Raw genomic sequence first — 27,500 nt, forward strand, 5'->3', positions numbered from 1 at the left:
CACACACACACACACACACACGAGCACACAGACGCCCACACGCACACCGACGCACGCACACACACACACACACGCACACACACACACACACACACACACACACACACACACACAAGCGCACACACACACATACGCACACACGCACACCCCTAATAGAAGTCTTGGCTATTCGAATTCCGCTTTTGGGAGGAAAAAAAGCAGCGACCCCCTCAGCCAGTGTGGGAAATCAGTAAACAAGCGGAGCAGAAAGAGCTCAAAGACAGTCTCTCTCGTTTTTACCCAGTCTAATGGAGCCCGCCAGCCCTTGGTCTCCCTCTCTCTCTCTCTCTCTCTCTCATACCCCCACCCCAACACCCACAACCTAAAACTCTTCTTACCCAAATGAACACACAGGGTCACATATACGTGTACATTGTCTACCCCCCACGTCTGTCTGTCTCTCTGCAGACACTCCATGTTCTTTCTGTCTTTGTTTCTCCGACAACAAGCCCCGACCCCCGGAAACTACAGGCTGCGTCAACACGCGACTCAAACATGCAATTACCCAACAATACAAGGCAACAATACGAGGCTATACGGATTACACGGGAGTTGTCTAATTCAAGGACGTCCCGTATTACAGGTCTTTAAGGTCGGGGGTTTGTCATCGCTCGCCTAATTACAATGGGACAGAGAATTGTCTTGGGATCACACACATGGTGCACGAACATAAATAATATGCGCTCAAGTTTCCTCACATGTTCTTTAATCGTGTGAGTTCAAAGGAGTGTGAAGTGGAACCTTTACCGTAGTTTGCTCACAGTCCAGCCTGTGAAATTAGACGTGAAAAGTTGAATATGCCACGACTGTCACTAGGGGTGAACAACTGAGAGCTTATCTTACTGTACAAGCCAAACCAGAGATTTAGGTATTATAGGCATGTGAACTGAATGGTGCTACAGAATAACACACAAAATGTCATTTTGGCATAAATATATTGCTCTACATGAACAATCCCGAGTTCAACAAGTGAAATTGGATCTATGTAAACCAGAATCTGGATCTTTCTGATCCACCCGTAGCATCCAGGATTCAAAAGAAAAGAAGAATCTAAACTGGCGCTGACGGAAATAAGTCTTGGTCTTGTTTCATGTGGCAGCCCTGTCCTCTGTACCCCGTACCTTGGCTACTTCCTGCTAAAAGTGAAATGCACTAAGGTACAGTTTTTCCCACACATTGACTTTAGTTGGGCAGGCCGCCCAGGTATATTAACGGTCGCCAAGTGTTTGGTGACCCATTTTAGCATTTCTTTTTTTTATCCGTCCGAGAGAACGACAGTATCCACGATCGATTGACATGCCCGTCTTCCCCGTTTCTCCAAACAAGACATGTGTTTCCTAATTGAATGGAACAAAAAAAGCCCTGTGTGTAACGGGGAGACTTTCTCAGTCACTCTTCGAAGAGCGGACATACCTGTTCGCTCTGAGACAAGATGCAGGGATCAAACTACATTCATGCTTGTTCTCAATTCCAGGGTAAGTGAAGGTAAGTGAAGCGACTGGAACAGGTGGTGAGAGTGTTGAGGGAAAGGCAGCAGCAGCAGGTCCCAGTGTGGTAGAGGCAGCAGCAGGTCCAGTGTGGTAGAGGCAGGTGCAGGTCACATTGTGGTAGAGGCAGTAGCAGGTCCCAGTGTGGTAGAGGCAGTAGCAGGTCCCAGTGTGGTAGAGGCAGCAGCAGGTCCCAGTGTGGTAGAGGCAGCAGCAGGTCCCAGTGTGGTAGAGGCAGCAGCAGGTCCCAGTGTGGTAGAGGCAGCAGCAGGTCCCAGTGTGGTAGAGGCAGGTGCAGGTCCCAGCGTGGTAGAGGCAGCAGCAGATCACAGTGTGGTAGAGGCAGCAGCAGGTCCCAGTGTGGTAGAGGCAGGTGCAGCTCCCAGTGTGGTCGAGGTGGCTGAGGCCCCAGTGTGGTTGAGGCAGAGGCAGTTCCCTGTGTGGTAGAGACAGGTGCAGGTCCCTGTTTGGTGGAGATAGCAGCAGGTCCCAGCATGGTAGAGGCAGGTGCACGTCCCAGCATGGTAGAGGCAGGTGCACGTCCCAGTGTGGTAGAGGCAGGTGCACGTCCCAGTGTGGCAGAGGCAGCAGCTAGTCCCAGTGTGGAAGAGGCAAGTGTAGTTTCAGTGTGGTAGAGGCAGGTGCAGGTCCCAGTGTGGTAGAGGCAGGTTTAGGTCCCTGTGTGTCAGAGGCAGCAGCAGGTCCCAGTGTGGTAGAAGCAGGTACAGGTCCCAGTGTGTTAGAGGCAGCAGCAGGTCCCAGTGTGGTAGAGGCAGGTGCAGGTCCCAGTCTGGTAGAGGCAGGTGCAGGTCCCAGTGAGGTAGAGGCAGTGGCAGGTCCCTGTGTGGCAGAGGCAGGTGCAGGCCCCAGTGTGGTCGAGGTGGCTGAGGCCCCAGTGTGGTAGAGGCAGAGGCACTTCCCTGTGTGGTAGAGACAGGTGCAGGTCCCTGTTTGGTAGAGGTAGCAGCAGGTCCCAGGATGGTAGAGGCAGGTGCCGGTCCCAGTGTGGTAGAGGCAGGTTTAGGTCCCTGTGTGTTAGAGGCAGCAGCAGGCCCCAGTGTGGTAGAGGCAGGTGCAGGTCCCAGTCTGGTAGAGGCAGGTGCAGGTCCCAGTGTCGTAGAGGCAGTGGCAGGTCCCTGTGTGGTAGAGGTAGCAGCAGATTCCAGTGTGGTAGAGGCAGCAGCTAGTCCCGGTGTGGTAGAGGCAGGTGTAGTTTCAGTGTGGTACAGGCAGGTGCAGGTCCCAGTGTGGGAGAGGCAGGTGCAGGTCCCACTGTGGGAGAGGCAGGTGCGGGTCCAAGTGTGAAAGAGGCAGCAGCAGGTCCCAGTGTGGTAGAGGCAGGTGCAGGTGACCAAGCATCCCATTCACCGAGAGAGACATAGTATGACAGAGCAAGAAGAATTGCGCCATTTAAATGCTGTCTTTATAACCAATGAATTATTTTAAAATTCCAAACATCGCAAACCAAGATAGAACCCTGACTGGCTCAGAATCCTACAGTTCAAGCATTGGCTCTACCTCAACCAGCATAGTACGAATGGCATTTGCAAGGCCATATTTGTCTTTTTAGGAATGTTTTGCCAAATGTGCAGGCAAGCGTCCAGTAAAGAAAGGCCCCTTAAAACAAGCATTCAAATACGTTTCTGGCCTTCTGAAGGACTTTCGAATCTATAGGTCATTTCTGCAACCTATTAACCATGTTTGGCCCCTATAATGAATTATTTCTTTGCCCTTGGTCTAGGCTACTCAGTGATGCAGGCTTTTGAGCCCACTGTTATTATCGAGCATGAAGCCATCATAGCGGGATTCAAATGCCTTTACTGCCAAGTAAAGAATGAGATTGCTCACCACACCAACTACCCTAAGCTGTTAAGTCTAGCCCAGCTTTTGGGTTGTGATTACTTTGACAACCTGAAGGTAAAGCTATTACAAATTGATGATTGTGAAACTAAGAACTTCAATCAAAGGCCTAGCAAATTGTTAAATGACTTTCTTTTCTCAGGTGGATCCAAGAAACAATTACCTATCCCTTAGAATAGTAGATGAAATGCTGGAGATCCTTTCACAGATAGTAGTCAAGCAATCAGCCTAGAGGTTGAAGAAACGAACAGATGTGTCCGTCAGTTGGATTTACATGTTAGTTGGGGTATTTTTGAAGGAATGCTGTGCATTTAAAAAAAATATTAGGCCTAGTTAATAGTTATTAATATGTGTGAAAAAACGAATAATTTTATTTTAGACACCTGGATGAAGGTGTCTAAGATAGTGGTGGTAGACGGTGTTTTTAACCATTTCCTTGACCTGGTAACTCTAGAAGATGGGAAATCTGACAGCATTGTTGCTGCCATCAATCGTGTACTACATAAAGAAGGAGCTTCCGGTAGACAGGCTCTATGGACTAGGGAAAGACGGTGCAGCGGTGGTGACGGGTATGGAGTTTATTATTAAATTTGGTAGATAGTGTGAAATTTGTATCGTCACCTGTTATCTAACACTAGTCAAGTCAAGTCTTTTTGTATAGGCCTTAATAACAGTTATAGTCTCAAAGGGCTTTATAGACCCACATTTTACAAAGGAAACAAAATGACACCCCAAACTATAAAATTATATCTTAAACCTAGGCTGTGTGAATGAAGGGGCAAAGCAGCTCACGGACAGTTTTCCAAAGCTGGTTTCTGCTCATAGACTAGCACTGGCATGCAAAGATGCCTCAAATGCTGTCAGATATATGGTTACCTTCAGGGGCCATCTACAGGAACTGCACCGGTTCTTTAGAAACAGTGCAAATAGATCAGCCACCGCCATCACTCTCGCGTCTCAGCGACCTGTTAAGTTGCATTTTCACCAATTTTCATAATACTATTGTCGTGTTATATTATTTATTTTTTCATTACCAGTGTTTCTACTTATTGGTCGGAAGCGAAAGATACAGAGGAACCTTCCAGCCGTGCTGGCTGCTCTTGCAGAGGAGGCGAGAGCAAGGAAGTGCCCAGTGGCCTCAGGCCTATACACCTTCTGTGCCACATGCCGCTTTGTGGCTGCCCTCTACCTTCAAGCAGATGTGTTGCAGCATATCAATGCTGTCAAAGGTGTTTAATAAGCAGATGTGAACTTTCTCCACATAAAGATTAGATAGATAGATAACAAAGGGTTGCATTTAAAAAAGAATGATGCATTTGCATTATGTGATCTATAATATTGTTGTATATTTTATATAGTATATTTCAGACCTGTGGGAAGCACTGAGGTATATTGGTCCGCACATAATTGCAATTCAATTCTAATTAGATCCCTCAGTCGACAAGTTCCACAACATAACCTTGACTAATCCGCATCCATCAGCCCTGCTTGATAACCTCTAAAGGGATGAGAACAATTTCCCAGAATTCAATTGTGGCCCTGGGCCGGGCAAACCAAACAGCAAAGCCTGTTCTATTTGGGGTGAGTGAATATTGATGGGCTCTGATGATGAAAAAAGAGAGAATGAACGGATAGAGGATGAAAATATGGGGGGGGGGGGGGGGGGGGGGGGGCTTTTGTACTTTCCCCTGGACCATGGGCCACTGCACATTGGGACTCAGCACGGGGGAGCGGAGGGGGGGGGAGCGGAGAGGTAGAGAGATAGAGGATTGGGGGGAAAGACTGAGAACTCCGCCCTGTCGAAAGGAGTTTCGCGCCGTTACCACGCTGACAGCTGAGAGATTGAAACGAATCCCTTTCCGGGAGAGTTTTATTAGCACTTTTTCTTTTTTTTCCTCTCTACCTTTTTACTAACATTTCCCCTGTGGCCGCGAGGCGGCGGGCTGTGACTGATGCAGGTCAGAAGGCGCGGCGAGGGAGCAAAGCGTCGATGATCACGGTCGTAGCGGGAGAGGGATAAGCTCCAGAGCCGCCTCGTACGTTGCAACCGACAACGCATCCAACCCGGCCGTCTGGCAGGAAACCGCCCCCTGGTGGCCATCGCGAGATGTTTCGTAGCTCGTTGTAAATGATGTCAGAGAAAAAGCGAGGGAGCTCGGTCTCCCTCGGCGTCTTCTTCTCCTGTACGGTGCAGTGTTCATTTTGGCAGCAATTTTGTATTTAGTATTAGTCTTGAGACAAGCTCCACCCATAGGCTTCAAAGCATGAGTGAAAGAAAAAAAAAAAGGGGGCAATTCGTCCGTAAATTTGTGACCCAAATTAGCGCTAAAAGAGCCTTTATTTTATATGCATGACTGACTTACGTGGTTTTAAACTACCTTCCAATAACACCACCTTGCCAGTTTCTTAGAATCGCTGGGTTCGAGTTGTAGAGCCCCCACCCAAATGTGTCAGACCCTCGGTTGGACACCAAAAACTCCTCATGGCCTGAGGGCCTGAGCAGATTCCGACTCTCCATTATGGAATTAACGACTACCATCACTCGACGTCAATCGTCACAGAAAGAAGGACGGTAAGAACAGGACAGGAAATTACACAAATAAAAGAATGGTGGATAAGTAAACGAAGGAGTATTGTAAAGGGGGATTTAGGGGAAGGTCGAACTCAAAAAGTTTGAGAAATAAGGTGAGGGGGGCAGCGTAAAGAGAGAGAAGAAGGGGAGTTTTTTTTCCCCCATGTGCACTAATGATTGGACTCAAGAATAGAAAACAAAGTCAAAAGTCCAGCTGCTGAAAGGGAAGAAAAATAATTGAAAGGGGAGAGCGTCTCCATCGGTAGGGGGATGAGAACAGCGCCATGTGTGGCGGGTATCTCCATTTTGTATGGTCGAAGACACTCCTCACCCCGCCAACACACACACACACACACACACACACACACACACACACACACACACACACACACGCACACACACACCCGTGTTCATTAGAGGGTGACTCTGTCATGGTGGAGAGTGGAGTTGTTGTGTGTTTGGGGTCATTACAGGCACTCTGTTTAGGTCCTCCATTCTATGGGGCCACAGTCTTTCAACACTGCTCTCTGTCACCCTCCCATTCAGCCTATTGAGAGCCGTGGAAAAAAAGAAGTCTTTCAATCCCCGCTCTTTCTTCCACATCTCCCGCTCTCTCACCCCCCTCCTCTTTTACCAGCTCCATTTTTGTCTGTGCCATGGTGGTCCTGCCTTTCCGCTAATAGGAAGTGCGAGTCAGAGGCTTACTTAATTGGGCCTCAAGGTGACTCAGAGATCAGTGTGTAGTGTGTATGTGTATGTGTGTGTGTCTATTTGTGTATGTGTGTGTGTGTGTGTGTGTGTGTGTGTGTGTGTGTGTGTGTGTGTGTGTGTGTGTGTGTGTGTGTGTGCGTGCGCGTGTGTGCACCTGCCAATGTGCATGTCTGGGTACACATGGGTGCATCCCCGCAAATGAAGTAAACTCTGTGGAACAGAAATGGACAGGGCCAAATGGGCTGGAATTGGCTTTAATAGCTTAGCGGGACCTTGTGGTTCCTTCCTGCGAGCTCTTCGACAACAGAGTCCGTCAAGGTACAAAAAGGACTAATCAGAGAGTGGCCGAAGCCAACAAAAAAAAACCCCCAAACATACAGGCTGGGTTCCCGAAGTTTCAAAAAGTGAGTATTTTGTGGATACGTCTGAATGACGTTTGTTGGGGCCAATTAATTGGCTGTAAAATCTTTTGATATGTCGCCTGATGCCAGAGTCACCGTAGCCCGCGTGAACTCATATAATCTCATACTTTGGGAATGAAACCCTCATGGAACAGACAACCAGACAGTCCCATATTTAGGTCGTCTTTTCCCTTCAACAGAACCCCGAACAACAGAGGCTTCATTTTCGCGGCGCCGCTTCGCGATATGAAAGTGGGCAGCTGCTGATTTGAAGTCCAATGTCTGCTGCGTTTTAGAGATTCTCACCAGCTGCTTCTTGGTTTTGATCCCATTTTCACAGTGAGAATCCCCCACCTACGGCCAGCCACTTCGCCCAGTCGGATAAATGTTGAGAAGTTCTCGGATCAAGGCTTTGCAGGCCTGTTTGAATCTTTAATAAGGTTGTATATCACATATCTGTACGGGAGAGAAGAGCGACCATCTTGGGAATTCGCTTTGACTCGCTTGCTTCTTTGAAAAAATTTAAGCACTTGTATGTGTAATTTGGTGTTTTAGTGTGTGTGTGTGTGTGTGCATGCACGTGTGTGTGTGTGTGTGTGTGTGTGTGTGTGTGTGTGTGTGTGTGTGTGTCCATGATGGCAGCCATTAGACAGGAGTAAGGCAGCCATGATGAATCAGCACTTAGCCGAGGGAAAGCACACATGCTCAATGGGCTGTGAACCTCCCGCTGCCACTGTCAGCCTGCAGAATGTTAAATAAAGTTATTTGAATATTTGTAATATTAATGTGCGGATGTGTCAAAAGCCCGCTGAAGCCTATCAGCGCCGGGAAATAAGAGATGATTCATATTGCCACGAGGTTCATAACGTTGCAGAATTCACAGAGGAGAGAAAAGGCTCAAATAACAAATCAATCAAAGTAAACAAATAAATACATATTAGACAATATTAGAAAGTACATTTCTCATCCTCCCCATTGATTTCTCTCCACCCGATTTCCAGCTACTTCTTAAAAAAAACCAAAAACAGATTGCCAGACGTCTGAGACTGGTATTAACCCCTTCCCCGCCTCCCTTTTCCCTCTCCATCCCTCGTCCTTATTCACCCCAAACCCGTCCACATCAGCCAGAGTGAGAGGATTCAAAGCTGCTCACGTGCTTTGCATAGGAATGGCGGCATTCAGACAAAAGCAAAAAGCGAGGCAAGAAGCTTTCAGCATGGTTAACCAATCACAAAAGAATAAAAAACTATGGCGGACGGGCCTCATAAACAGGGGCCGCAGGTTTTACACCGAGGGGCATAAATGAGGGACAACATCCGACTTCCACATGGGGGGCGTCGACCAGGTCGTCAAAAGGTTTGACTTGACGTTTGCCGCAGCTCGTTCGCCATGCGAGACTCCTGAGCGGTTTGTTCGCGGCGGACCAAACTCTGAAGTGACTGAGGAGTCGCGAGTCGCTCCGGAAAAAAAAGAGCCGGCACAAGAGTCCCAACCTTTCAGCACGCTAACTCATCCAAGTTACACATTAATACACACAAACAATACAATAGAGTCAAAGAATATAAATCTATGACGCACAGTCTGGGCAGAGCGTTTTAATCATTGAACTGAGCCTTCCAGAATATCACAGGCAACATTAAAATGATAAATGGTTATTTACCAGAGTGTGGTGTGTAAAATGATAAATGGTTATTTACCAGAGTGTGGTGTGTACGGAGACGTACTGCCTGTTTAGTCTGGTTAACCCTGTTGTGGTCGATATCGGTTGACGGAGCCTCGAAAGTATTCCCCGGGGCAAACACCTGCGCACGGACGCGCGCGCACACGCACACACACACACACACACACACACACACACACACACACACACACACACACACACACACACACACACACACACAGACACACACACACACACACACACACACACACACCAACACCAACACCAACACCAACACATTGATGGAGGAAGCAGAGTGCTATTTGGAGCCTCTCCACTCGATTTAACAGGGAGGCGTTAAAATATTTAGCGGGTTGCTTACATAGCCATGGGGGGGGCGCGAGAGGGGGTGAGAGAGAGAGAGAGGGAGAGAGAGGGAGAGACAGCGATAGGAAGGGTTGCCCAAATGTCTTATCCGGGGGAGGGGGAGCAGGTAATGAGGGTATCCTGTTGGCATCAGCTTTCCAGAGCACAGCGGCAGCTCGCAGTGTCACTCGGCATGCGGGCCACCCCGCCCAGCACGCTATCTGTCACTAATTAAAAGCCATCGCTGAAGAGAGAGCGCGCGGGGAGGAGGCGTACGGACGTAAAACAAACTTTCCTCTACATCGCCTGGCAATGCACGGCTGCTGTTTGTACACGGTGTCACTCAGTATTATTATTATCTTATAGCATTATCAAACCACCCGGTAAAAACATCACAACTTCCACAAGACATCACAGCAAGGACAAATAGCTACAGTATATACCACAATTGCAAATTGTAATTTCCAAAGTTAACAAGGCAAAATTCTTCTAGTGCGTATAGTGGGAAAATGTAAAGTCAGGATAGTTGACCCGACACACAAGCAAATTGGCTTGCCTTTGTGAATTTCCCCTTTCAAAAAAAAACCCACGGAACTATTCCCATTCCAATCATAATGAAGCACCTCACTAGCTCTCTCTCTCTCTGTCTCTCTCTCTCCTCTCTCCCGGTGCCGCTCCGAACAAGGGGAATTATTTCAGCTCGGAAGCCCAGGCTCTCGTATTCTTTTTGTATCTTTTACCTCATTTATAACGGGCAATTACTTCGGGCCGGTGTTATTGTGCTGGCCTCCGATTGATTGGCCGCCGGTAGTGCCCGACTTCCACAAGCACTTCAAGGTTTGATTTCCCTGTTTGAATAATGGATTACAAGGACAGATATGCGTGAAAAATAAAAAGGTTTGGATCGCTCTTATTGAAGGGCTTTCCACTGGAGATGAGAGTGGAATGGATTCCATTTTTGGTCTTCAGAGAGAGGAGGCTGGGAGCAACCATGACAGCCGCTATGGAAGATATACCCGATGGTTTGACCACTTAGTAACCTCGTGGCTCTCGCTCTCTCCCCCTTCTCTCGGTCTTTCGACGGCGGTACAGTTTACTCACGGTTTCCCCAACAATAAAATATTCAAGAGAATAACCCGTAGCTTCCCAAATGTCAATTTCTTTTCGCAAGAAAATGCTTGTTTTTTTTGTCGTGATGAATCGCTCCAGTATCAATCGTATCTGAGGAGCCCTTTCCGCTATTTTGGTGTATACCAGATGGGCTGACGGAGACCACGACATAGAATATTTATAACTCAGCAGTCCTTTCTCCTAGAGATGAATTTCCATTTCACGCAGGCAAAAGCTCCACCCAGTTTAAAACGTAACAGATTGGGGGACAAAACGACTTTTGAACACTATAAAGCCGGTTCTTACACTTCTCAATATCTGAGAAGAGGTCGATCAGGTGATTTGAGAGGCTGGACTGTGGCGTACCACCACCACCACCACCACCACCACCACCACCGCCAATGTACGCTTTGGCCATGCCCCTTGGAGATCCTCAATGAGCTGAATTGAAAATTTAAATTGCATTTCAAATGTCGGCGCTACGTCACAGCCCAGCCTCCCAAACAACCTGGCTGTCCTGTTCTCAGAGACAGAGAAGTGTAGGAATTGGCTCTAAGGACCACATAATAGCTCGGTGGGTATCATTTTAGCCATTTTAATGAATGAAAATGGGTGGTGTCTCCCCTTCAATGCTGCAGGAATGTGGATGTCGTGGAAGTTAGTTGAGATATCGATGTCCCTCATCAGTTCAAAATGTCTGTATGTATGTAAGTATGACTGTGTGTGTGTGTGTGTGTGTGTGTGTGTGTGTGTGTGTGTGTGTGTGTGTGTGTGTGTGTGTGTGTGTACGTGAGGTGTAGTCAGTCACTAGGACTCCCCGCTAACAAGCACCAACGCGTCAGGATTTCTGAGGCTCCAATTACTGTGCTGGGGGCATTGTGCGTAAGCTTGTCGTGAACACGGGAGAATGACAAGAGAAACATGGCGATAAAAAGAAAGAAAGAAAGAAGGAAAGAAAGAAAGAAAGAAATACTTTCAAAAGGGAGAAAGACAGAAGGAGAAATACTTCAAAAAAATAAAGAAATACTTGGAGAAGAAAAAAAGAAAGAAAGAAAAAAGGGGGAAAAGAAAGAAAGACAGAACAATAGAAATACTTAGAAAAGAAAGAAAAGAAAGAAAGAAAGACAGGAAGAAAGAAATACTTTGGAAAAAAAGAAAGCAAGAAAGAAAGAAAGAAATAATAGAAAGACAGAAAGATAGAAATACTTGGAAAAGAAAGAAAATTATGACATATTTTGAAAAGAAAGAAAGAAAGAAAGGTTTGGCAGGAATGCAAACAACGGGATTGAAAACTTGAACAAAAACAAATACCAAAATCTCCTAGCACAGTAAATTGCATCATAACAAAAGAAAAGTCACCCTGTGGGGCAGTTGATTGGTTATTTGGACGTTTTGGGGATAGAAAAATGCTCCTCCGAAAATATTTGAAATCTGTTATTTTACTTTCGGGAAATTCCACCCGAAAGTATTCTGGCAGTGTTCCTATTTGTAGATCTCTGAGGTTCAATGCCCGCACAATTTTGCTTTTGATTACGTTTTAATAGTTGTATGCCTTTGCCTTGACTTTCCGAAATTCCTTCATTTCTCATGAACACTTATGAAAACTTGCCCCAGAAATTTCTGTTAAAAAAAAAAAAAAAAAAAAAAAAAAAGTCGTTGCTTGAAGAGTTTTTCGTGTGCTTTGTGGGTGGCGTGGAGGAGTTGACAGGGAGAACAGAGGGAGAAACTTTTAGCCGAGAGAACGAGAAAATAAGAAACGCTGTGGCGCGCTCTTGGTATGCCCGCTGACAGGCAGCTAAACAAGAGATGATATACCATTCCTTACTAAACTATGAAACTATGATCTTGAAAAAATGTGGTGAGCCCGGCGGTGTAAAAAAAAACCCCTGATGAACTCCCATCAATACAGCACTAATGAAGTACAACAACGTGCAAGTAAAGTTATGTCATCAACACTTTACCCTTGAGGATCAAATCTATAACTATAATATAATATAATCCAACTATAAAGGAAGGAATCTCTATGTCTGTCCTTCAATTAGCAAAGACAACCGCTCCTCCGATCTACTTCACACTTGGCGGGTATATTGTTGGAGACCCAAGGACGTGCAGTGTCGAATTTGGTGCAATTTGGAGACGCGACACGGGGAATATACATCAACTTTCACTTAACAGCCAACAGCGAGCCAGCAGGACGCGGGGCATCAGGGCTCTGCCACTGAGTCACAAAAGGCGTGTTTTGCCTTTTTCATAGTTCAAGGAACTATTTGGAGGAACCGTTCCTATTTTTGTGTCCGCACTGCAGGAACTAGGAGCCATCGTGGTTCTTAGAACGCCGTTTTGAGGAACCCTTTTCGTTGCCAGGGCAGGGACGAACCGGCACGAGAGGAACCTTCAGTGACGTGAGTGCAGCGTGATTGTCTCAGGCTGAGGTCCACGGTCCCTCGCCCCCCCGGCGCACAGAGGAGAGTCCGCCCGGTCGAATCGCATCGCTCTCCGCGGGCACCAGTCCACGTACACTCGGTGGTAATGAAAATAACCCATAAAAATAAAAAACAATAAAAATACTATTTTTATTTTATATGTATTTATTTCATTTGACGACGTTGATTTAATGAATTAACATGCGCCCCGTAATCCCTGTGCCCTGTCCAGATGCGAGCCCGCGCCTCACGAGAGTCGGCGCAAAACTTTGAGGTTACACCTTGAAGATCTAATCAGGAGGGAAGATTCAGCAACTGGACTGCGTATTTCTCGCTTTAAATTTGTTCGGAAATTTTGGCGGACTGATAAGCTGAAATCAGTGAACGTCACGGAGCAAGTACAACACGGACCGATGAAGTCGTGCTGAAACCCCCGTGGGGTGACGTCACTTCAGAGTTCCAGTGCGAATACAACCAGAAAAAATGCCCTTGAAGGTTTCCAGTTCTTGGGGAACCTCCCCAGTTCCTAGTTCACCTCAGGGAGTCCCCAGAACTGTTCGGTGAGAAAACACCTCAAGAGTGTCTTTCCCCATTGTGGAACTGTCTTACACTTTGAATGGGAATGCACTAGTATTGTAAATAGGATATGAGAGCAGATCCCACCAGTGAGTGTCCGCACGGTAACTTTTCAGTCAGGCAAGTATGGAAAATAAATGCTACCAAAAGATTACTAACATCTGAAGTCGTTCATAGCTAATTTGATAGTGGGCTTAATGGCTTAATAGAAGAAAAAGCAAAGAAAATATTTTTTTTTCGCATAATTTAAGACAGCTGCAAGGCATTATGGACCGCTGAGGCCATTGTCAGGGAGAAAATCGGAACTTCTGCTACTTAACAATAGATTTCCTCCTTTGCAATTACGGTGCTTGCTGAGTCGAGGTCTAGAATGGAGAAATGTAAAAAAAAAAAAGAAGACCTTCCGTCCCGTCCTAGCAGGCTTTTCACGGAAAGATTTTCATTTCCACTGGGGGTCCACCCCCCCCCATCGAATTCCATTGTGATTACATGGCGATGACTCCCTAATCACGACACCGGCCTCTGCCTCTCGGGTTACTCTTTTTCTACAGTGTAGCCTACATGGGTTTGAGGGGCGGAATTTGCCTCCTATTGTAGTTTTTCAGTAGCCATGAGCAGAGTTTAGCTCCCACCTATTTACGCGGGAGCCCCAAGGGACACGGTTTGATAGAAGATAAGCCACTCCCTCCATGTGTAGGTCAGAGTGGTCATGTACATGTATATTTGAATGAACAGTATGAGCCCAGCATCAAATAATCATGACGAGGCTGTATAATGCTATAATCATGGCAACCAAGTGGCTATTATGATAGGCACTCTGGCAATGGAACCGGGCATTATGAAATACAATATGGAAGTTCAAAAAAAGAAATAACTCCAGCTTAATAAGTAAGCATTTTGCTATTAATAGCGTTCAAGTCAATAGCAATGTGAGCTGGCTAAACACAAACAACTTCTCATTGCTTGCTTTGAAAGTCGTCTTTCCTCAGCCAAGGACCGTGCCGGTGTGTGTGTGTGTGAGTGTGTCTATGTGTGCACATGTATTACCAACATAATTGTCTGTTGCATAGTGTTAGTAGGATACAGTAGACAGAGCCACACACGGTCCACTTTGTAGATATGTGGCACTCTCATATCTGTTTATTGATCAGAGCAGATGTGCACCAATCAATCTTATCTGGGCTGCACACACTTCACGGCTCACCTCCAGAGGCGGGCCGACCAATACCATGCCACGCTGTGCGCCCCTGTGCAAGTCGCATTATCATCAGACACCTTGGGCAAATTTTCTTTTTCATGTGCATGTGTGTGTGGATGTGGATGTGTGTGTGTGTGTGTGTGTGTGTGTGTGTGTGTGTGTGTGTGTGTGTGTGTGTGTGTGTGTGTGTGTGTGTGTGTGTTGCTTAAGTAAAGGTGAATCGAAGGACAAAGTGGAAGAAATTGGAAGAAACCAGCTCTAGCGATGCACCTGAATCAACCTCTGCGACGTGAAAATTTACATGCGACAGCTTTTCTCGGCAGCTTATCCTCCAGAATCAACCCTCTAACCGCATGTAATTCAGCCGTGATGGGAGGCTGCCGATCTTTGCCGATTAGGCTTCAATGCTAGCACCTTTACAGGGACATGACGCCCGGCACAACATCGAAAACACACTCAATCTAGCCCTTCCCACGAGACAGTAAATCTATGACGTAGGCAAAGGCTCTTCTGAGGTAGAATAATGTGATCAATTAATGCCATAACTAGTAAAGATTAAAATACTGCATCATGCAATTCCCAAAGGGAGAGCTTTTCAAAGGCAGCAGTAATTATACATCACAACTACATGAAGCTCATAAAACGCAGTTTTGGTTTTGCTATGCCCTTACCTCGGCAGATGTTCCCATTATCGGGCTCGTACCCAGCCTTGCATGTGCAGCTGCCGATGGGAACCATCCACTCTCCGTCGCCGTTGCAGTACAGCTTGATGGGGACGTCCACTTCCTCTGAGTTGGGAATGCAGATCCCTCTGGCGATGACCAGGGAGGTGCTCTCTGCCCCCGTCATCGTCTCTGGGAAGATGGCAAAGTTCTGGACCACACTGGGGCACTTCTTGTAGAAGACCCTGACAGAGAGCAGGGACATACATGCTCCGTAGTCCTGGAAGGCCAGGTAGAAGCCGTTCTTGGACAGCGGGCCGAAGCTGCGCACCTCCGTGTTGACCTTCATCAGGCGTCCGCCAAAGTCCACCTGGGAGAAGCTCTCGTCAGCGGCGATGGTGTCCACCTTGAGGTAAGGGGCCTCCATCCAGAAGGCGGTGCCTTTGGTGGCGATGACTGCGTCGCTCTCATAGTAATAAAGGTTGAAGGTCTCCTTGCAGGAGCCGGGCACATTGGGGATGGAGCTGCAGTCGCGCACAGTGAAGCGCATCTCCACGTAGATGCGCTGAGCACCGCGTCGGTCGATGAAGGTGGTGAGGAGCCAGTTGTTCTGGCTGGGCTCGAAGACGTTGCACACCTGGTAGGTCCTGATGGTGTTGAGGTTCTCGTCGTAGCCACTCACCTCCTCCCACTGCAGGGAGACAAGAGACAAGGAAAGGGAGGGCGGGAGATGGGGAGATAGAGGGAAGATTAGTAACGACGAGAAAAATCCGTAAAGGTCTACTGGAATCAAATGTTGTTCATTTAAATGCAACTGTTCATTTATACCTTTTGATTATATGCCGTTGTTGCGCTTTGCTTTTTACACAATGAATTCATGAATCTCCATTAGGCTCCATTACCCTTTCGGTTTGCTTTCATGAGTGACAGAGCGAGCAGACATTTTAGGTTTAGGGGGCTAATCTGTCATCCAACAAAATTCTAACTGAACGTTCTGAATGTAAATATGACAGCCTAGACCTGATCTTCAAAAGCAACCCAGAAAAAAACACTGTTCGGCTTCCCACCTCTCAAAGCAAACCCAACAGCTTTCGTACGTCTAGTGCCTCTGTGGAAGTACGAGCGGGATAATCGCTTGCCATCTCTCCTGAGTGCGGCTAGGCTACATGACAGCAGAGCACTAAGTCCGACAGAAAGGCATTTGCGTGCAGGCTCATTTGAACTGCACTGGTTTTACTTAGACGCGTGACCCAGAAAGCATGGCAGATGAGCTTCCGGAGCTCCCTGGGGTATTAATTCCAACCGTGGTGCTACATCCAGCGTACCAAGGCACGATGAAAATGCGCCATTAGTGTTTGGCTGTGGTCGTTAAAATCAGAGGAAAAATATGACTAAGAAGCGCCCAGTGGAACATCTGATTTTAATACAAACTTTTTGGTCCTGCCACAGTATTTAAGTAGGGCCCGTACCCTGCGCGCCTTTAGCCGGCATAACAATTATTTATGTTATGTTGGCTCCCAAAACTATAAACTAGTTAACACTCCCACCATGTACTGGACCACTTATTTACATAGTATTAATGGTGTCGGTTAATTTTACATCGTGTCGTCCCCAAAGCTCCCAACAGAAGACATGCCAAAAATATAAGGCTTTTTTGTGCTCAAGAAGTGACTTGAAAGCCCATCAGACTGAAATTGGCGTTGCGGGTCAGTGACTGAGATATGAAACAGCCTTGTAGCCTCAATGTTTGCAGTGATTCCATTGTTTTTATTCCCCCTCTCTTATCTAGGGAAAAAAAAGCTTGACTCACCGATTTATTTCTAAAAATTCCCCCTGCTACTGACCTTAACACCCAGCGGCAAAGAGGAGCGTTAATGATATATATAGTGGACTGGGAGGGTCTCAGGTTCATGTTTCTTGCGTGCATATATCTCCAGGAGCATCCCCCTTCTCCTGACCCTTGCAGCCCCCGCCACTCCATCAGGTCTAATGGATGTGAGAGGCCCTTTGCCCCTCTCCCATGAAAGCAGACAAATGATGAAGCAAATGATGAAGCAAATCTTTGCAGGGCTATATATAAGTTATACTATATATACTATACACCTGTGATGCCCTGCACTCAGCGCGCACACCGTGGTATTGTATGCAGCGTACAATACAGACTGGTCAGAGAGCTGGTCCTAAGTCTGAATGGTCATTAAACAGGCAGGTCGTTAAGTGAGGAGTACCTGTATATACACATACATATACACATACAGCATATATACTGTGTATATATATATATATATATATATATATATATATATATATATATATATATATATATATATATATATATATATATATATATATATATATGTACACACACACACACACACACACACACACACACACACACACACACACACACACACACACACACACACACACACACACACACACACACACACACTATGCAGTATATGTTAATATACAGTATATACACAAATATACATATATATATACACATATATACACATATACACACATATATACACATATATATACACTCACACACACACACACACACACACACACACACACACACACACACACACACACACACACACACACACACACACACACACACACACACACACACACACACACACACACTATGCAGTATATGTTAATATACAGTATATACACAAATATACATATATATATACACATATATACACATATACACACATATATACACATATATATACACTCACACACACACACACACACACACACACACACACACACACACACACACACACACACACACACACACACACACACACACACACACACACACACACACACACACACACACACACACACACAAGCTTTACTTCTTTGCTCTGCCAGGTTGGAAAATGAATTATCGACTCCTCCTCGAACGCCTTCAGGAGTACCCGGCTGCAGCCTGCAGTATGGGACGGGGTTCAACGTCGAACGTTTAATCCCACCCACCGTGGTTTGATTGGTTTAACTGATTGATTGGCTTAACATCGCTCACTTTATATCTAAACCTAACTGTCTCTAGCCCTATATCCTTCAGATTATTTGGGTGTTGGAATAATGGGCTGTCGGAACAATGGGCAGTCCCCGTCGATGGTCTTGTAACAAGGGTCTACGTTGCGACCACGCCCCATGGAAGACGAGTGGCGACACCATGCTCATTTTATGAGGGGTGTATTATGGATGTTTAACTTGTCAACTCATGGTTCAAAGGGATCGTTATGTTTCAAATCCTCAACAGAGTTTACAGAGGAGCAGTTCTGAGTGTTGTTTAACCCAAACCCAAGTCCAAACCAATGAAATTGAATTTTAGCCCCGCCCAAATTCGACAGTTAAACCAATCAAATCACGGTGGGTGGGATTAAACATTCAACGTTGAACGCCGCCCTGTTCTGCAGGCTGCAGCCAGGTATACTTAACTGAATGGGGGCCAGGTTTTGGACTAACAGACCAAAGTCAAAGTCAAAGTGTTTTTTTTGTCAAATGCACATACTGAGCATTGAAACGGAATAGGCATAGGATATGAAGTAAAAAATAAAATATAAAATAAAAAATGAAAGTAAAATAAGAGTTTGAATTTCGAGGTGAATACCTCAGCTTACTGGTCGGTGCACGCTCTGGGGGCGCAGCCCACTGGCCCTGGTGACTTCCAAGGGTTTACTCTTTGAAAGCTCTCCTCAGGTCAGTAGTAGTTCGGGACAGAGTGCAGTCCTGGTCCTAAGCTAGCCTCACAGAAGGGATGCTGTTGCTTGCCTCGAACCATGCGTAGAAGGCGTTGAGCCTTCTGTGATGGAACGCAGTCCATACCACATGAGTCTGGGGTCGGAGCTATGGCAGTTAGACTCCATCTTGTAGTCTCTTTTGCTATCTCTAATAGCTTTCTGTAGGTCATATCTGGATTTCCTTAAGGCCTCTAGGTCCCCAGAGCTATAGGCAGAGGACCGTGCTCTGAGCATAGCATGGACATCACCATTAACCCATTAGACCCATTATCATTAACCAATTAGCCGATCAGATTTTGATTTGTATCAGGTAGGAGTATTCTTTAATACATTTGCAGCATCACAAGGCCTTCACTGTTGCCTGCTCAGGAGGTAGAGCTGGTCGTCTAGTAATCTAAAGGTCGCTGGTTCGATCCCAGGCTTCTCCTGCTAGCATGCTGTAGTGTCCTTGAGCAAGACACTTAACCCCAGATGGCTGTGTCCATCGGTGTTTGAATAATTGTAAGTCGCTTTGGATAAAAGCGTCTGCTAAATGTAATGTAAATGTTTTGTTTGTTGTCACCGGTTTGGGGGATTGCGCAATAGGATGAAAGATGGGCATCTGGAGAACTTCCTTCAGGTAAAGGCATGGAATATCAGTTGGAACTTGTTCAATACAGAACTGCGTGACAAGGATCTCAACGCATCTGAATAAAAAACATTTTTATTGTAAATAGTTCCATTTTAAGAGTTTGGACTTTTTCTGTGTTCTGTTATTACTGTAAAGCATGTGCAAGCATGTACTGTGGTTATGGTTGTCTGGTGAAATTGTTTATCACTAGAAATGTGGTATATGAATATGAGAAATCCCCAGTTCGTATCCATGGTAAATTAGGTCATGGCAACGCCAAGCCAAAGCGCAGCTTGTGCTCTCCTATAAAAAGAAAAACTTGTGCGTGTTGACACCATAAAATATGATATATTTCACAGCATGGGCACTATAAATTGATATCAAGTGTGGCCTATGCTTTTCAAGAACGTTTGGTTGATAAACTCAGCAGTACAGCTGTATATCACTTTTTTAACGTTATGAAGTGCTTTAAAACAACAATATTAACATACATAATGTATGTCAACATATTCTAAAATGATAGGTTTTGCTTTAGTTTGGTATTGCCTTTGCTATTGGAACTGTGGCTCTATGACGGGAGGCTTGTGCTTGTGCACGGCTATAGGTACTGTATTATGGTTATATGGTTGTGTGATTTTGAGATAGTTTTGCGGGAGACGCCCACTGAAGGCTGACAGCAGGTCTGAAATGCACAGTCCGCTACTGGTATGTATATATATATATATATATATATATATATATATATATATATATATATATATATATATATATATATATATATATGTATATATATATATACACACACACACACACACACACACACATATATATATATATACATATGTATGTGTGTAAATATACAGTATACATATATATATTTATATATATATATATATATATGCTGTATAAACACATATATAGCCTTTCCATCTATCTCTAATACACCGACTTGTAAAAGAAGGCCGGTGCAAGAGGCGTTCACACAGGTACTTAAGTGTAAATTTTCCCTCATGCAATAAAACATTTGAACGGTCAAATTTCTGGGAAAAAAAAAACAAAAAAAAGGATGGCAGACTGGAAAATATTTGGAGCAAGAGGAAAATAGGGGGTGGAGGTGCCTATGGGATAAGGGGTGAGATGGAGGAGGGAGGAGACAGATGAGGGGATGCTTCAGGAGGGGTGTCACCGCTGACATGATGAAGGAGTTTACAGAAATCCAAGGTGCAAATTAAAGCCTTTTTTCACCGGCGCTCCCATCGTGCCCACTTGGCAGAACTCTCCCACCCCGTCGTCTCTGGTCTGTAATGACCATTCATCAGCATTACAGGGACCTGTCCCTTTCAGCGCTGCCTGTTCATTAATACCGCCAGCCCAGGGCTTCTCTGCTCGCGTCTGCTCAGGTCTAGGAGGGGGTCCTCACCGCGCCTCGTCTAACCAAATGACCGCCATCTTTCACGCCTGAGATGGGCCCGAGGCGTCCTGGATAGCGGCCGCCTGAAATTCTGCACGGAAATTCTCCGGTTCGTACGGTAAAGGAAAGCATTTCTCCTGCTTGCCATCTTTGCCGCAATAACGGCGTTTGATTGCATGTAGATTATGGACTGGCTTTTAGATAAAATAAGGTTAAATAATAGTATTTTCAACGACTGCATTTTAATTCTGTTTGGATCCATAGACTCCTACCTTACACATGTGTGTCTTTGCAAAAGTGTGCTTTTGTGTGTGGAGAGCACAGGCTGTGTATAATTTGATGGTTTAGCAACTGCGTATTGATTTGCTCGCTGTTGTTTTGCTGCCAAGGAGCTCAGGGCCACAATTCACATTTCTGCTTCTTTAGGTACATAACATTTGATTATCTTTGTATATTAACACCACTCCTCACCATCTTTATCATTTCCACTCTACCCCATTAGTCTGACACATGGCTCTAAGTGGGGCCTGTCATCCAAGCACACCCTCCATAATATATTTTATTCCACTTTAATATTACTGTGAAGGTTTGGTCTACTACAACTACATTTTCTCTTAAATCCAATAGACCTTTGGTCCTGCAACATACTCTGCCGACCTTTACACAGGAAGTGGAAAAGGCAAAGGCATCATCACCTGTCACCTTTGTGGTAATGGGTTCTTCCCCTCCCCCGCCACACTGTGCCACAATGTGCTGTGTATAATTGATACATGCATTAAGGCTCAGAGCAGAGATGTACATTGGTGATATGTATTATTCATGTCAGGGTCGTTCAAGTCAGGTAAAATGGATCTGGGGGAAGAGAGAGAGGAATTTGTGTGTTGGAATGCCAAGTGCTTATCATTTTGACGATTTGGTCTCTTATTTTGTGTTGAGATGTGTGGTGTGGGGATGGTGTGGTTTGAGCAGCCACACCTGTCCTCGGTCTAGGCAATCAGGGTGCAGGATCAGGGTGGCTGCGTACCTGTTGCTCGTTGGTTGGTCTAACAGTTGGTCGGTTGGTCTAACGGCACAGAGACACAGACGAGGGGGTTTCAGACACACAGTTTACTGTAGAGAGTGGGCGAGGTGGAATAAGCCCAGGAGCAGATGGACACATGTCATGACAATGGCTCCTCTCCTGGGTATGTGTGGGGATGGGGGTTTTACCTGTTGATTGTTAGACCAACCAACAAGCAACAGGTAAGGAGCCACTCTGTTCCTGGGTCCCAATTACCTAGACCCGGGACAGATGTGGCTGCTCAAACCACACCATCCCTACACCAGAAGATGATTCTTCAAAAATATGTGTTCCTGTAGTTGTCAACGGGGCTAGGAGATGACTTCAAGGCTCCTCACCACATCTTTTGAAGTTTTCAAAACCCAAAAATAGAGACAATATCAAAAATGTAAAAATGTGAGCTATCATCAGGAAAATGGTCAGGGGTAATATCAAATGTGTATGATGAGTATTAATCTCAATTTGACACTGGTATGGTCCTTTAACATCAATACACAATGTTTTTGAGTGAAAAATGTCTCCGGGGATGAAGACAATTAAAGGTGGATCTTCTGCATTCACTGTCTCGTCTCTTTCAGGTCTACTGAGTTTATCTTATTTCGCCTTCCTTCCCTTCTTACTCCATCTTGTTCTCATAGAGTAAATTAATTTCTCTAGTGATTAGTTTAACCGTGCACATACTTCATCACCACCGGCGCTGGCGTTTCTCAATTTCAATATCCTCGAAGACTCTAAATCTGTTTGTTGATGAGCCATCAGATAAACACTGAGAGCCTCCTCACACCGCATCCGTCTTCACACCGACCAAATGTACCCATTTGCTTTGCTCTAATAGCTTTGCCTTCGACCGTAATATGGGATCCCCCCCCCACCTCCCCCAAACGCAGATTGTCAAGTGCGGCTATTGTGTGTATCATTATGGCTCCTCCATTTTAATGGGCAGCGGCAAGGAGACGGAGTAGCAACGGCTTCTCAGGGCGCTTAATGCTTGTGCTAATGACCAGTCACAGCTAGCTGGGCCGAGACAGGAAAGTAGTGAGCGATAAAGAAAGAGAAAGAGAGATAGAGATAGAGAGAGAGAGATATCACTACAGACGAAGATGGAGATAAATCAGAACTGGAGAGAAATCAGGGAGAGAAAGGGTGGACAAGAGAGGAAGAGTCAGTAATGTATTCAGGCTGATGTTCTCGTGCCCACGGCCTCCGCTCGGTCACCATCAAGCCATCGATACAGCACCCTCATAAAAGCCATTCATCACATCGATGTCCCGCTGCTATCTTCAAAGGCCAAAATAACACAGAGTAGCTTCAGATAGCCACAGTCTTGCCCTGGAAGCCGACGGCAACCAACTGTGAGCTGGTGACATTGAGAGCCCCAATCAGAGAACCAGGAGGCGATTGGAGTGCCTATCAGAGGCGGTGAGACCGACACGCAGACGGCGACAGGAGACCTGGGCTCGGAACTAATGAGTCACTCAGAGGAGGGGAAGGCTGGAGAGAGGAGAGGATGGATGGGAGGCTACAGAGGTGGGCAGTGGCCTGTCGAGACAAGGGAGAGCCACCATATGCAAGCTGCCAGATTGCAGTCAGGCCCTATCAGGCCTTGTACTGATGCCAGCCACTTAGTCATGTGGCTCGTGCGCTGCTGTTGCCTGATACTGATACATAAATTCATACCATCGTCCAGGAAGTAAACACAGGAATTCAACAGGAGTAATGTGACTCTTGACCTGGCTATAGCCCGGTTTATACCTGCCCCAAGCGCGAGGGTGCAAGGCGGCACGCAACGCAAATTACATCACCAGGGGGTGGTGGCCATGGTGCATGGGGACCTGCATGACATGGCAGCGCAAAGTTGCGCACCTCCGAGATTTTCTGCCTTGCTGAGAGGAGCGCGAGGGGCGTTCCCTGGGAATGCATTGGAAGTAATGGGAGATCAGCGATTTGCTGATGTATTTCTGATGTGTTGGTCAGAATTGATCCCAAGCACAAGTGAGATGGCCCAAATGTAAAATTCAAAGTCTACCAATTACTTTTTGATACAGAGACACCCACAAACAGCTCACTCAGGTTTGAAAAACAAATTTTACTTTAGAAAAAAACATCTTTATATTTTTCCATTCCACGGATGGACAGACAGACAGACAGACAGAGAGACAGAGAGACAGACTCATTTTTCGGCGCTTTTGGCGGTTTAACCACCACCAACACCAATTCCTCCTCGGCACAAAGTAGCTCCCGATGCCCTGCATGTTTGCTGAATGTGCTCTTTTTCGTTTACTACTACTACTTGCTTCACACAGTACTTTCTCTCTAATACCACCCGTGGTTTCTGAGAATACTGCAACGGAGAGCGTGCCAGCTGCAGCTGTACTTTATTTTCTATTATATTAAAAACGCGCAATTGACTTGACAACTATGGGTTTGACTTATACATAAATAAAGGGTCTGACTCGCCTGTTCTCAAACTGCAGCTAGGCAAGGTACGCTCGTGCACACACAGTACGTAGGTATAGAGGGTTGCTGCTTGCAGCTGTACCAGCCAGTACAGCTACTTGCATACGCATATACTGCACACAGCTTTGTATAGTGAGAAAAGGATTTCTTAAATGCTATCGGTAATATTACTGATAGCATTTTGGCAACACTTTCTTGACTGGCATACAAAACCGCCATTACTCAGTCTGCCACGATAGCTTTCTACAGCAGGACTCAGGGTAAGCACTCTATTAACAGGCAGACACGACTAAATGTAACAGCTCCGCCATCACAACTTTATTCTTTCGGCTTTTGTCACCGCACAGCTTTCATTGACGCTGTTGCAATAAAAAAATGCGCCATTGCGGTGGCAAGTTAAAGTTTGTGAAGTGGGCTACATTCCCGAAAGGAATAACTGGTGTTGGCGAATGTGTCGGGTTCCCGTGCGTTCTTTTCAAGGATTACGTTCTGTTTATGCTTTGTTTTCCGCCAACAGATTTGGTTGAGGAGTCGTGTTTACAGTACATCTGCAAACCCCAGAGGATTGGCTGGCACGTTCCAAAGAGAGCTTTCCATTCTCCACGAAAGGACTGTCTAGTCATCTGTCATTACAGAAGTAAAATATGTGGGTGGAGGCAAGCAGGAGATTGCTTTTCACACTGCGGGCTTGCGATGGTCATTTTGATAATGAGCCTATTTGTTATTCATGACAACAGAACATTGTGATGAGGAAGGGTAAAATATGCATTCTTAGGGTGTGTTTTTTTATGCACAGCTAAATCTGCGTTTAAAGAAACAATCAAATAAAATAAAATCTGCACGTGCAGTGGAAACTCAAGGTGTCGGGTTTGGAGAAGGCCACAGTCCCACAGTAGGACGGTGAATTACAGCCCACCATGAGGAGCCGAGATAGAGAGAATGAACTCCCGGCACCCTCGCTGTAAGATGCTCTCCATTTTTTTCGGGGCTCAGCATTGACCATAATCACAAGCCTGATATCTTATTCTTCCCAAAGGCTATTTCGAAAATCCCGCTGACTTAATGAGGACATTTACATTTTTTAACCTTTGGGTGTGTTCCTTAAAAGTCTGTGGAAAAAGGACGACACTTCATAAAAAAAACAGCAATAGTTGGTTCGCTATGGAAATGGCAATGAGTGAGGCTGGATTCACTCAACAGACATAAACTCCCACACACACACACGCACACACACACACGCACCCACGCATACATGCACGCGCCCCCTTTAAGGTATGCGGCGGCATGATTGCTATTATCATTTCTGATCAGCTGTGTTATTGAACGGCAGGCTGCTGTCAGACCAGGTTGCATGGGAATGATTATTTTTTTGCGGGGCAGTCTGAAGCCTTGGTTCCGCCTGGCTGGGTGTGATTGATGGGGAGGAAATGGTGATGTCTGAAACACTCCAAGTGCTGCCAGATCGTGGCCACTCAATAATTACACTCACGCAGAATGATTGAGCTTTAAATAGAAGGCGGTCTGTTTGTCTGTCTCTGTGGTCCATCGGCTGGGCCACGCCCGCGTCCTAATCAATAATTCCCTTTGGGTTGTTGGGGACTTGAATGTGGACCCATCGATCTGTGCATTGTATTACTCTATCAGTTGTTCTTTTACTTAACTATTAATATATAATCTTATCTGCAAATATCTTTGTTGTTTATTGTTGATTTTTTTAGGTTTATTATTGGTACTTCTTGGATTGCTTCTTGTAAATTTTTAGGCCTTTATTTTATTGTTTTTTGTTCATCGTTATGTTCGTTTATATTGTCCTTTTTATTTGGTTCATCTTATCTTGCCATTTTGTATTTTTCAGTTCTTATTCATTTAATAATATTGATGATTTTTTTAGTGAGCTGCTGTGACACCGGATTTTCCCTCCAGGTATGAATAAAGTATCTATCTGTCTTGTATTAAATGAACTGCAGCCGTTTTTGCAGTATAATACTATACACACACACATATATATATATATATATATATATATATATATATTTGATTGAAGTCGAGACAACATGTTTATGTTTTTTAGCTTACATTTTATATTCACATGGGTTTAGAAGTTTGGATTAAAGAAAATAAACTATAAAAAAAACCCACTGCAATTAAGTCTTATTACGCAATCCCCCCAATGCCTTTGAAACGCTCTCTTTTCTTTGGTCCCGGAAACCATGGACATAATGCGGTACCACGCTGCACCGCTCAAAAGAACAATCCACCCGGGCGCTTCCCTCCACCGTTCCTTCATCGTGCATTTTTGTAATATCATTATTAACACTTGTGTTTTTAATTATGCGCTGCTTGTCTCTGAAGCGGCGACAGATATACGCGGCGCCTCTTTTTGGGCTGCAGGGATAAATGTAACCCGCCGTTAGTGGAGAGCCGATGAACAGCGGCTCTGCTTCGTTCGCCGCTGCCCACCGGAGAACGAATAAAAGGAGAGAAACACCGGATGGCTCTGAACCAGGCTTGAAAAATAAAAAGCAATTAGCCACCTGACTCCTCCAGTAAAGCCAGGAGCGCTGAGGCTGAAGTGTGTGTGTGTCACCAACACAGGAGCAACTCCACAGTGGATTAAATTGTAGATAAAAAAAAACATAAAAAATACACTCACACTCACAAATACAAATACTCAGCTTGTTTTTGTTTAACGAAACGACTCATTGCCTGAAAGTGCTTGAAGCTTCATTTAAACTGTTTGAGTTCTGACAAGTAGCAACTACTACCACCAGTTCTGACAGACGACTTTTAGATTTACTTTAAAATGATCTTTGTTTGAAATTGACGTCTGGGCTCGGCTGCTCTTCACCCCCAGCGAGGAAGACATAAGCTGCTTTCACATGTCCGGAGTTACCCTTTCACACACGCAGCAAAAAATTATAGATTGTCTGTGCCGGACGCGATTACACCACCTGGAAATACTCTATTTGGTTTAGATGAGGGGCGGAGCCTGGGTAGAGCGTGCAGGAGGCAGGACGTGACGCAAGAACCCTGCAGAGTTTTACAGCACACCCAAGATGGCAGACGAGGCTACCGACTTATCAATAGTTGGGCTTTTTTTGCGTTGATGCTCCATGTATTTTGACAT

At 45.5% G+C, this 27,500-nt stretch overlaps 1 protein-coding gene across 1 annotated transcript in view; it reads right to left on the reverse strand.

Moving 5' to 3' along the window:
* The window catches only part of ephb1 (EPH receptor B1), a gene marked incomplete at both ends in the record, with an annotated part of 180,536 nt that overhangs the window by 77,500 nt on the left and 75,536 nt on the right, over window positions 1-27,500 (reverse strand). The window contains one exon of the mRNA XM_080010743.1: window positions 15,075-15,756. Within this exon, the coding sequence (XP_079866869.1) occupies window positions 15,075-15,756 (682 nt within the window). The remainder of the gene's footprint in view (window positions 1-15,074; window positions 15,757-27,500) is intronic.

The sequence above is a fragment of the Zeus faber genome (genome assembly GCF_960531495.2).
Source record: "Zeus faber genome assembly, chromosome: 12".
Lineage (NCBI taxonomy): Eukaryota > Metazoa > Chordata > Actinopteri > Zeiformes > Zeidae > Zeus > Zeus faber.